The 12,266-nt window shown below is 43.6% G+C and overlaps 1 protein-coding gene across 1 annotated transcript in view; it reads left to right on the forward strand.

Moving 5' to 3' along the window:
• The window catches only part of LOC137966091 (ABC transporter B family member 25, mitochondrial), an 81,554-nt gene that overhangs the window by 20,497 nt on the left and 48,791 nt on the right, over positions 1-12,266 (forward strand). Inside the window, exon 6 of the mRNA XM_068812572.1 lies at positions 9,158-9,260. Within this exon, the coding sequence (XP_068668673.1) occupies positions 9,158-9,260 (103 nt within the window). The remainder of the gene's footprint in view (positions 1-9,157; positions 9,261-12,266) is intronic.

A 12,266-nucleotide genomic window follows, 5' to 3' on the forward strand; every position in this document is an offset into this window, starting at 1 on the left:
CTCGAAGGCGCTAACGTGCGCCTAAGAATGTCGCGACGAGAGAGAAGAGAGAAGAGTGAGAGAAGGAAGAGACCAGATTGGAGGTGTTAAGTTGTGGAGCCTACTTAACACCCTACGTTGAGTTGGTTGCGGATTGACCTGCGTGGTCAGGCCGCCATGCCCCCCTCCCGGGGGGTGTGGGGGCGGAGCCCCCGCCCGGTCCACGATATATTAACTGTTATTTCATTAAGGGCAGTTTGGGAATTTTACTCTTGTATCGCGGTTGCCCTAATTTTCTCTTTATTATAGAGGGGCACCGCTATTAGGGTGTGATTATCTTAATCCGAGGAACATCTCGAGTTGCAGCCCGAGAGGTTAGAGAGAAACACCTGTAAGTGTACAATTTCTCTTGTAAAGTATTTCATCTTCATAGTGGATTACTGCAGCTGTGGAAGACAGGACGTAGTCTCACTTGAGGCGAACCTGCATAAATTTTGTTGTGCTTTTTCGTGCTTGTTTTTCCCTTCTTCCGTGTTTATTATTATTGCTCTCGTTAGTTTGGAATTAGGGTGTCTAATTCCTAATAGGAGGGAGATTCTATTGGAAGACGACGGGACTCGAGGACCAGCAACCCTATGTGCCGAAGAAACATCGTGACGACGGCTGACGAGTCTTCGCAACAAATCGACGAGCAGTCCAATTGCTAGTTGAACCAGATCTGGTCATGATTTTTCGGGGAGATAGAAGCTGAAAGATACTCGTCGTTCTCGATCGGAAATTCCTTCCAATCGGGACCCCCACCTTCGACGACGATCCAAGGGGAGAGAACTTTTCCCTCTTCACTCCCCTCGACGACAACGAAGACTTGCAACTTCCGCAGGTGACACTTGATGGCCTCCAGATGCTGTTCGGCACTCTCAATATCACTTCTCTGATGATTCCAAGAGCAAGAACAATGGTCGTGTGACATGTGATGGCAGCGGGGCCATCGGCTGGACCATTGTTCACCACTAGAGCCGGAGAAGACGGTTTGATTGTACTTTCCGCTCTACTACTGAGGTTTCCTTCATTGCCACTGAGCTCATATTTACCTGGATCCGCACTTGGAAAGAGTTTGCTTGCCTCTCTTGTGCCCCGGTCCGCACCAATTGGAAGATTATCGCTCAGATGTCTGTCCCCACTGCCCTCCGTGGAGTTGCTGTTTGGGAGTCTCCTCCCTCCGGATATTATAAGCTAAACTTTGATGGTAGCTCCTTTGGGAACTTGGGTTTGGTGGGGTGATATTTGATCCAGGGGGCACTGCCATCCTCTCTTACTTTGACCCTCTCAGAATTGCTAATTCGACCACTACTGAGCTCTTCGGTCTCCTTCAAGGCTTGCGAATTTTTCAGAACTGTTTCAGTGGTCCCCTTATCGTGGAGAGAGACTCCAAGATTGTCATCAGATGGTGCTCCACCTCATCTTTCCCCCATGGTGTCATTGGCAGATTTGTTTTTGATATTTTGGACATTGTATCCACCATTTCTTGTACTTGGTCTCATGTAGTTAGATCAGCCAATTCGGCTGCTGATTTGTGCGCTAAATTAGCCTCCCCCCCTTCAATCTCTTGTTGTTAGGGGAGGTCTCCCTTGATGTATTTTCATTTTCTTTGAAATAAAATTATCAACATTAAAAAAAAAAAACTTTGGCAGTCTAATGTTGTCGTGTTGGAAAAGGAACAGACAAGAGGTTAAACGATGAGGGACCCGTATTCAGAAGAGAGGGCCCCGCGATTAGATGAGAGGGACCAGCGAGGGAATCCGAGCCTCCACCACCCATGAGGAGCTCGGGGCACTCTCCCGACCGCAAACCCCCCTCTTGGTCCATCACGTCGAGAGAGAAGCAGCCAAGATCACGGCAATGATCATTCGGAAGTTGAGAAACAGCGGCAGAAGTAGAAACAAGCTCAACACGCAGCAGAAATGGAAGACCCAGGATGGCAAACAGTCATCAGTAGAACATCCCGACGAAGAATACGGCTAAATGAAGATCGTGAGTTCGAATTTAACAATGGGAACGGTTCGATTTCACTCAGGCGAACAAGAGAAAGGTTCGGCGAAGCCATTCGCATTCTCACCAGGTTTGGCACGAAAATATCCTTTATCTCCATCCCAATCCGAGCAGCGGAGGCCTTTGTGAGCATCTTCGACAAGATTCAGGCCGACAAAATTGGCAGAGGATTCGGGCGATCCCTTCTCACGAGAGACGTAGAATTTCAAGTCTATACCCAATATCACAGAGGACAGATCGAACGTGTCATCACTCAGCGACGTAGAGCTCTGGTCATGGGTATGCTTTTCCTACAGCAAAACTCTGCCTCTGGACTTGGCTGGAAAAAATTCCGAGATACCTTGCTTCAAATCCTGAAAAAAACCAACTCTCCCCCCTCTACCTGACCACACCCCAGAAAATACCCAAAATCCCCCATTGATAATTCCACCCCCTTTACAAGGGCCACAACTGAGCACCAACCTCCCACCCATACTCCCTCCTCAACTTACAAAACAGGAAAACTACTACTCCCTCACACTTCCAAGCCAAGCCATGACTGATGGAGAGCGTCGGCTGTCTTAGGCGGCAATCATCTCTGTCCACATGAACAACAACTCTGGCCAGCAACTAAAACAATGGATTCGCGAAAGAGAACCAGAGATTGAGATCTTAGCCGCCACCCATATTTAGGACCACAAATGGATCGTCGTCTTCAACTCATCCGAAGACCGGAAAAAAGTCCACAAAATGAAAGGCGAGGTAGACTCCCCGATCTTAAAAATGGAAGATTGGACCACTGAACTCACATCCACCATTTCAGGCCACTGGGTGGTTATCCGCGTCATCCCTGCGGAGTTACGCTGCAGACACACCGTTGAATGTCTCATGAGCATTTTCGGCGAGCTCCTCTGGGCAGAAGAACAGCCTACGAATCTTCTGTGGAAGAGACTCTTCCTCTGGTCAAAAACCCTGGTAAGTGGTATTCATTTTGTGAACCTCATCTCCGACAACACCTCTTCCTGGGTCGTACTGGAGTTTGACAACCTGATCATCCTCCCTGCCATGCCCCCTGACTTGAAAGATTCCCAACCAAGCCCAACTCAGTCCGGGTTAGCTCAACTAAACTTTGAGTTAACTCGGCCCCAAACCGAATCTGAGTCCTTCAAGAACCTACTAGAGACAGCTGTCCCAAACCAAAATTCAAAATTCAAAAATTCAAATATCTTGAAGCTCCTCGGACACATCGCCCATCAACCTTCCTCCACATCACCCACCTGGCCACAGTCATCAGTCAATTCATCTCACACCTCTCCCCACGCCTCGTGCAACACGCCCATCCTCCCTTCAATCTCAGCCTCGGGCAAACAGCCTGGCCAATCAACTCCTATCATCTCTCCCACCTTTTTCCCAGTTGTCAGACCAAACCCCGTACTTTCGCCCACCTTGGTCAGATCACCTGACATATCCCCTCCCTCAGAAAGCGCACCCATCTCCACATCACCCCCTTTTAGCTCATTGGTCTTTTTCCACCCGCCGACTGTCAGTCCACCTGACAGCATACACCCCCCTGAAAATCCAGCCTGTCTTCCCACTTCTCTGACATCGTACCTACAAACCCACCCAAACATGTCTCCACTCTCTAAAAGCGCTCCTTTACCAACTGTCTTCACATCCCTCCCTTTCATTTCGCAGCATGTCAGTCGTTCTGACCATGCCCACTCCCCAGAAAAGCCACTTCTCCCTCGAACCCCTCCCTGTGCTCTCAATCCCGAGACATTTCTCGGGCCCCGCTAGCCTCACCAGCCCCGATACATGCCTTGAAACCCACCCCTCCTTCCTCGACTTCCACGATACCTTCCTTGGTCCCAAAGAATTTCCATTCCCATGTAAATCATGCCCCCCATGTCCTGTTCAAATCCTTACCTCCCCTACCCTACTTCCTGACACGCATTCCCCGAAAAGCCACATTTCCATTTCTTCTCCCCTACCATCACATCACTCTCACCCTATTCTTATCAACGGATGGGAGCTATCACTTGCCGCCTCTGCCACCTCGAAACACTGAAACTCCACCTCACCAAAAACATCTTTTCAATGCGTCCTATCGTAACCCCCCTGCTCTCTCTCTCTCCTATTAAAATAAATGAATGGTCCGTGTCTGGATTATTCTACGAAGCAGATAATCAATGGAGCCCAAATTCCAAAGCCTCTCCCAACCTTATTGAATGGCAAGGTTGGCTCACCCCGCCAAACAGGGCTTTGCAACATTGTATAAATAGCCTCCCTTCCCCCATTTTTTGTCCTACCCCTCTGGCAACCATCAGACCAAAGTCTCGCCATCCAATGGAATCCTCTAGTTTTGAAGGAACAACTCTCATCTCCTCTCTAAACCCCAATGACAAAGCCCTCAACCCTCCCTCAACCTCAAAAGACAAAAACTCCTTCCCCCTTTCAACTGTCCCAATCCTCCTCAAAAAAAGTCTGAAGAAAAAACCTCCCATCACTCCGTTAGCTCACACCTACTCCAGAAAGAGAAAGACGAAAAAAGAAAAACAACAACAAAAAAGTCCTCTGAGAAAGCCTTGCATTCCGATTTCTCCTCTGTCCATTGCTCCCCCTCCAAAAACTGATTATTTGGCCAACTTCGCCCAAATAGCTCAGATTGAAGCCCAAATGGACTTTATCCGATTCGTCAAAGAGCAAAAGCAAGATTTTTCGCCGCATGAGTTCGAGGAAATTACCAAATTGTCATGGGAATTCTTCAAATTTTACCACGACAGTCTCCTCAGTCCAGAGGAGGATATCTCCCTTCCAGTCTCGAAATGATTGTTCTCTCCTGGAACGTAAGAGGAATTGGATCGTGCTCCAAACGGGCAATCGTCAAGGCAATCCTTTTTGTATCCAAGCCTAGTATTGTAATTTTGCTTGAAACCAAACTATAGTCCTTTGATAATTTTGTTGCCCAAGAATTATGGTATGATCCCTACCCTGAATGGGCAAAAGTTGATGCTGTTGGACATTCTGAAGGTATTCTTGTTATCTGGAACCCGAAATCTGTTGAAGATGTTATTTCTTACCTTGTTTTTTTTTCCATTGGAATTCAATTTCGAGACCGTTCTTTGGGGATTTCTTGGGCTTTGGCTGGCATTTATGGGCCAACTCGTTACTGCCTTCGTGCATCCTTTTGGGAAGAACTCCTCCTTGCCCAACTCTTGGACCTGCCATGGCTCCTGGCAGGGGATTTCAATGCCATCCTCCATTGTTCCCAAAAAAGCCCTCCTGCCATTCGGACTACCTCCAATATGCGAGCCTTCTCTGATCTCGTCAGCAGTCTGGAACTTTCCGAAATTCCTCTCTCTGGTAAAAAAATTACTTGGTCAAATTCCCTTAACCCTCCTGTTTTCTCTAAATTAGATCGTTTTCTTGCCAATATTGAATGGCTCCAAATTTTTCCCAACTCTTCTAGTCAAGTTCTCTATAAGATTGGGTCTGATCATTGGCCGATCCAAATCAACACCCATCCTCCTACATGGAATAGATCTCCATTTCGATTTGAGAATTCTTGGAACCTTTTAGACAGTTTCAATTCCAGTTTTGGCAGATGGTGGCACGAGCTTTATCACCACCCTAATCCAGGATGGACACTCCCTTTGAAACTTAAAGCTTTGATGACAATAATCCGCCAATGGTCTCTTTGTCAAAGCTCTGTTGCTGTTTCTCAAAAAAAATTGATCTGCCGGCATTTATCTGAGTTGGATCTCCTCGAAGAACAAAGGTCTCTTTCTTCCCTTGACTTGTCTCTTAAAAATAAATTAAATCTTGAGCTCTCAAATATTTTACAAAATGAAACCATGTACTGGAAGCAACGAGCTAGATTTCGTTGGCTGGTTGAGGGGGATGGAAATACTAAATTTTTCCATGCTATAGCCTCGGCCAGAAGAAGGGTTAACCGCATCACTTCCCTCTGTCAGGGGGACCAAGTGATCACGGATAACCCTGGGATGGCTAACATTTTAGTGAAGTTTTTCACAGACCTTTACTTTGAGGAGTGCTACAACCGTCCTATTTTGTACCAACTTAAGTATAACAACATTTCCTCTTTGGATGTGGATTTCTTGGAGCGACCATTCATTACTCAAGAAATCGAGGCTGCTACTCTTGGCCTTCCTAAAGATAAAGCCCCTGGTCCTGACGGCTTTAATGGTGAGTTCTATAAAAAATTCTGGGAGGTCATAAAAAATGATGTTTTTTGCTTTTGTCCAAAATTTTCATCAAATGGGGATCACTCACAAGGCTGTGGGAGCTTCATTCATTGCCCTTATTCCTAAAAAGACAAACTCTGCATTACCTCAAGATTTTCGTTCAATTAGTCTCAACACGAGTTTCTACAAAATCATTGGACGAATTTGGCCAATCGTTTGAGAGTCCTCCTTCCCAAGATCATTAGACCTTGTCAAAGTGCCTTTATACGAGGTCGAAATATCCTTGATTCTGCCATGGCTGCACATGAATTGTCGGATACCTTCAAAAATTCAAAAAAGCCCAGGTTTGTCCTAAAACTCGATTTTGAAAAAGCTTTTGATCGTGTAAACTGGAAACTTGTTGATCAGTTGTTTCATAAGATGGGATTTGGCACACGTTGGAATTTTTGGATTAGGAGTTGCATTTCGAATGTTTCATATTTTGTGTTAGTCTATGGTAAACCTTGTGGGTATTTTAATCCAACTAGAGGTATTCGGCAAGGGGACCCATTGTCTCCGTTTATCTTCACTCTCATTGCTGAACATCTTGCTTCAATGGTCCGTCTTGCCAAAAATTCTGGGTGGCTGCAATCTATCTCTGATGACCCATCTCAAGATATTTCTTTGCTGCAATATGCTGATGATACTATTCTCTTTGGGGAAGGTACGCTAGCTGAAATTTCTCATATTAAAGCCCTATTAAATTTATTCGAAATCTCTTCCGGTTAGAAAGTTGGTCAAAATCATCAATTACTGGTTTTAATATTGATCCTTTTGTGTTAAATTCCATGGGCCAATATTTGAGATGTAAAATTGTTTCGCCTCCATGTACCTATCAGGGATTACCTTTATCTCCTTCATTACCCTCTAAAAGCTCTTGGCATTCTGTTATTGAGCATTTGGAGGTCGTCTGGCCACTTGGAGAGGAAGATTCTTATCCAAGGCTGGAAAATGTGTTCTCATTAAGTCTTGTTTGCATGGAATTCCTTCTTATTTCCTTTCACTTTATCGATGTCCTGCCTCTGTTTGCCAAAGAATTGAACAACTCAAAAGAAATTTCCTTTGGGGTGGACCAAATGGTGAAAGGAAATACCCTCTGGTGAAATGGGCTGAGGTTTGCAAATCAAAATTTCTTGGTGGGTTAGGGATCCGGGATACTGTCATTACAAATTCTGCATTGTTACTTAAATGGATCTGGAAATTTAACTTATATCCTGAATTAATTTGGAGAAAATTGGTTTATGCAAAAGCGAATAAATTGTTGGGTTGGTGGACTGAGGGTGGGCGAAGTAATAAGTTGTCTCCAATATGGAAAAAAATTGTAAAGTTATTACCTGCTTTTAAATCTGCTGTAAAATGCTACTTGGGCACGGGTTATGTGACAAGATTCTGGACCGACTGGTGGATTGGTACTCAGAGCTTCAACAACTGCCACAACTTGATTTCAAATCTGGCAAGAAATACTGAAGCTTCTATTTCTGACTTGCGAACTGATTCAAGTGGGTGGAACCTAAATCTCCGAAGATCACTCTTAGACTCTGAGGCCTTGGTGGCTTCTGACCTCATTACTATGCTATCTACAGTAAGTCTAAAAAATTCGACAGATACTCTCATCTGGATGCCCAACTCGAAAGGTAATTTTTCTACTTCCACTGCTTATAGCTTCCTATGCTCTTCCAACATCCCACAAATCAATCATCCATCTGCCATTGCATGGACTCTTCATACTCCCCCACGTGCAATTTTTTTTATTTGGACCGCTTGTTGGAACAAAGCCCTTGCGTCGGACACCTTAATTCGAAGAGGTGCCCATGTCCCGTATCCTCTTTGCCCCTTTTGTCAAACTTCTACAGAGACTATCATCCACATCTCCTATATTGCGAGTATGCCTTTTTTGTGTGGACCAACCTTTTAAACAAAATCGGTTTCCAATTCTGTTCCTCTCATAATCTCCCTTCTACCATCTTCTCAATCACAATATCAGCCTACTAGAACTCGAAAAAATATTAATATCTTGTTGTGTGGGACATCTTATTTGGGCATTATGGAAAGAAAAGAATAATCGAAAATTCAACCTGAAGTTTATTTCTAGAGAAATATTGGTTGAAAAAATTATTGGACAAGTTACTTCGTGGATTTTATTGCAAAAGGAATTTTGTGATCATCGAGGGTCAAACTTTCGAGAAAACTGGCACATTGTAGCTAAAATGTCCTATCCAGCAAGGCCCCCTCTAATGGTGAGTTGGTTCCCTCCCCCTATTGGCCATTTTAAGTTAAACTTTGATGGTAGCGCGTACGAATGTCCGGGCCCTGCTAGTTTTGGTGGAGTTGTTTATGATGAAAATGAGATTCTTCTTTTTTCTTATGCCGGGCCAATTGGAAATTCGGATTCTACAACAGCTGAATTAACTGGATTATTAAACGGACTTTGGATTTTCAAAAGCCGTGCTTCTGGGCCCCTCTGTATTGAAGGTGACTCAAAAGTTGTTATCAATTGGTGCGCAAATAAAGATCGTCCTCCGTGGCGGCATTGGGATATGTATTACGATATATGTAATTTAATTTCTTCTTTAAATTGTAAATGGAATTATATTCCTAGATCTGCTAATCATTTAGCGGATGCCCAGGCTAAACTAAGCGTCTCTCTCCAACACCTTGTTGTGGAAGGAGGCCATGTTTAGCAAGGTATTGTAATTTTTTTTTTTTAATATAGCTTACACATCTTATCTAAAAAAAAAATGTTGTCGTGTTACAAATTTTATATAGCATATGAATGATATGCTGTTATCTAATTATTTGCAATGGCTTCTTAATTTTTATATGCTGTTTTATGTGGATGAAAATTTGTTCCCTTATGGATGTTTGATGCTGGTACTTCTAATCTCACCTACTCTTCTTTTGATCAGTCGACAAACTGGTGCATTGAGTCGTATCATTGATCGTGGTAGCCGTGGAATAAATTTCATTTTATCTGCAATGGTGTTCAATGTTGTGCCAACTATCTTAGAGGTATGGGTTTTATAATATTTATATTTGATTTTTTTTTTAAAACAATGAGAATGAAATTTGTTTAAGAAGAGGAAGATACATCTCTCGAAGGAGAGGCAAGACATATGAAATTTATATATCACATGATGTTTTAAGATTTACTGTCTAATAATTATCATTGATTATATTTGGCCTTCAGATTTTCTAAGATGTACGTCTTAGAAAGTCTTTTAAGGCACAAAGAGATAGTGACACATATATTTTCACATGTTTCATGTATGATGTGGTGTTTTCTATGGCACATTGTTGCCACAACAGGTCGCCATGGCAGCACACTATATTTCTGTCTTTTTGTGCCATTGTGACACCTTGTTTAACCTCCATGTTGCCCCCACAACATTCTGTTATTGCTACAACATATTGTTGCATGCGAACAGTGGATTTCACAATGTTTTATTTAACTTTTCATGTATGGTATACACATCATACTAGATGTAAACAATCATAACTATTCCATTTGTGGCTCGAAAAGTTTTCTGAGCCATGTGTCTCAAAAAATCTCAACTTTTACATTTGTAAGTCTTAAAAGAGAGGATGTGTTTGAACCATATGAACAAGAAAAAGGCCTTAGTTGAGAAGCAATGGGTGAGAGTGTGAGGGAGGGAGAAAGGGTGCGAGGGAGAGAGTTGTGCCCTAGAGAATAATAGAAAAAGGAGCTTTTAAGACAACCAAGGTGATCTCCTCTTCTCATATGCAGGTCCCCTTGGCAACTCAGATTTTATTACTGCAGAACTCTTTGGCTTTCTGCACGGGCTCAAGGTCTTCACTAGTCACCTCTCTGGCCCCCTTTTTATTGAAGGCGATTCAAAAGTAATCATCAATTGGTGTGCTAATTATGGTCACCCCCCGTGGCGTCATTGGGATATGTTCAATGAAATTTGTAATTTACTTTCTGGTTTAAACTGTATTTGGAACCACATTCCACGCTCTGCTAATCACTTAGCAGACTCTCAGGCTAAGGCGGGTGTGTCTCTCCAACACTTTGTTGTGGAGTCAGGCCCCCAAAGCTAGGTTTGTATTCCCCTCTTGTTTATCAATATACGCACTTTCATAAAAAAAAAGGCTCGCAAAGGCTTTACAAGGGCAGATATGGTTTCCAGTTGGTAGCGGAGCAAGGATATGAGGGTGGTTGGACTTTTTTTTTTTTAGTGAAATGAGATTTTATTAAAAAGGACTAGAGATTACAAAACCAAGCTAGAGGACCACTCCCCAACAACAAGAGATTGTAGGGAGGTTCCTTGCTTAGCAAGCGTATCAGCAACACCATTATCTGATCAAGGAATATGGGCCATTCACAATCAAGGAGAGATACAATGTCTGTAATTTCATGGTAAACAGGCCAATGTCTCCAAGGGGGATTGACAAGGCAAGAGCACCAGCTGATGCCAACTTTTGAATCACCCTCAATGAAGAGTGGCCACTGAGTTGGTTTGGGAAGACAATGAACACTTGGAGGGAGGCGAACAACTTGGCAGAGGTGGAGTCAGAGATCCCCAATGGTCCTGAGTGGGTGATGAGAGTGTTGCCAGAGGAATCACGGATTGCACCCCAAATCCATCGGGACCTGGGTTGCCCATTGCAGTCCCATCAAAATTAAACTTAAGAGTTCCAGCATTTGGAGGGGTCCAGGATTCCAAGGTGGGAGGATGTGGACATGCTGGCCAAAATATTCCACTTGAGATGAAAGGAGGAGTCCCTCATGAAGCCGAATTCATTACGGTTGTGGATCCACATCGAGACATGGCCGCTGATGCAATTAGCCACTTCTTCAGCTGATCCGAACTTGAGAATGAATCACCTTTTATTCCTCTCTTTCCAAATGCCCCAAGGAATGTGGGATAAGTAGGCTGAGAGTGATTTTACCAAGCCTTGACATGCTGATCCCAAGGAGCACTCTTCAAGTCCCAATTAGATCATTTGGAGAGCATAAGTGTAGGCCAATCTGGTTGAGCAGGGATGTCCAAATACTCTAAGAGAATGGGCAGAGGTGGAGTCAGAGATCCCCAATGGTTAATAGATTCATCTGCTTCGTTGCATAGAGGATTGTCTCTTTGCTGAGAACCAAAATTTTCTCATACTTCACTATTACCTTTCTCTATTCTAAATCTTTTCTTTATGTCTTCTATTTCTCCTATGTTACAACTTTAATGCTTGGGTTACTTGTGTCCTGAGATTTAAAATTGATACTGGATTATATATATTTTGACAGACTGAATTGAATCTCATTTTTCTGTTTATTTATGATTGAATAGATGAATGATCACGTTTTCAACCTAGGAATCTGCTGTTGCAGCAGCTAGTTTGGCATTTTGAGAAGTGCCAAATAATGGAACTTTTAGTTATATGTAGATTGATTGCTGGAGCTTTGAAAGAGTAATCCACTATACGCAGTTGTTGAAATGGTAGGCTTTTAAAGTATCAATATGACCACAATGTGATACGAGTGATGAGAGAGTCTAGCATGTTCTATTACATTGTGATTTCTCTTGGCAAGTCTGGATGAAGATCTTCCAGAAGATTGGACTCCAAATGGGGCTACATCAGGACCTCTTTGGAACCTATGCGATGGTTATGTGGATCCACCATCCTAGGTTGGGCAAGCTAATTCTCTTGGTATGCCTTGCGCATATCCCATGGTGCCTATGACTCGAGCGCAATAACCGGAGATTCAACTCCAAGGCTAGCACCCACGGAAAACATGACTTCTCTAGCAGTGGGCCTTATCTCGAGTTGGTTACATGCTAGGAAGGAATTTGCCTCTCTATCGGGTGTTTTTCTTTGGGAAAATTAGAGCTTGATCGCGCATATGGCGGGCTAGTGCAGAACCCTGATTATGGCCACCTGGGATCTTCCCCCTTGCGACTGCATCAAACTCAATTTTGATGGCAGTGCTTTAGGTTGTCTAGGGCCGGCCGGAGTTGGTGGTGTTTTCAGAGACAACAGTGGAGACCCTATTCTATCTTATGC

The sequence above is a fragment of the Aristolochia californica genome, unplaced genomic scaffold (genome assembly GCF_029961685.1).
Source record: "Aristolochia californica isolate CCGP_79_NKW_82.1479 unplaced genomic scaffold, dmAriCali1.0.hap1 SCAF_5, whole genome shotgun sequence".
NCBI lineage: Eukaryota > Viridiplantae > Streptophyta > Magnoliopsida > Piperales > Aristolochiaceae > Aristolochia > Aristolochia californica.